Below are 283 nucleotides of genomic sequence, written 5' to 3'. Positions count from 1 at the left end.
CTTTGATGCCGCTGAGCCCAACTGTCTCCCCTCTGCCAGATCGCCAAGCAGCAGCAGCAGCTCATCCAGCAGCAGCATAAAATCAACCTGCTGCAGCAACAGATCCAGGTAAAGGCGGGGGACACCTCCCCGTGTCCCCCCTTCCCGTGCTGGGTGATTGCAGCCCCCTTGTATGCCGGGCTTGTGTCCCCTCCCGGGGCCAGGCAAGGGGATGGCACCTGCCTGCAGTGTCCCGCAGCAGTTATCTGGTCTCTCTGCTTCTCTCCCCCTCTTCCCTCCAGCA

The 283-nt window shown here is 62.2% G+C and overlaps 1 protein-coding gene across 1 annotated transcript in view; it reads left to right on the top strand.

Annotated features, from left to right (window-relative positions):
• SOX13 (SRY (sex determining region Y)-box 13) overlaps positions 1–283 on the top strand; it is a 5,814-nt gene that overhangs the window by 2,383 nt on the left and 3,148 nt on the right. Inside the window, 2 exon segments of the mRNA XM_009585132.1 lie at positions 40–131; positions 282–283. The exon segment at positions 282–283 is cut by the window's right edge and continues 102 nt beyond it. Of these exon segments, the coding sequence (XP_009583427.1) occupies positions 40–131; positions 282–283 (94 nt within the window).

The sequence above is a fragment of the Fulmarus glacialis genome, unplaced genomic scaffold (genome assembly GCF_000690835.1).
Source record: "Fulmarus glacialis isolate BGI_N327 unplaced genomic scaffold, ASM69083v1 scaffold22669, whole genome shotgun sequence".
NCBI lineage: Eukaryota > Metazoa > Chordata > Aves > Procellariiformes > Procellariidae > Fulmarus > Fulmarus glacialis.
This window is presented reverse-complemented; position numbering and strand designations above follow the sequence as displayed.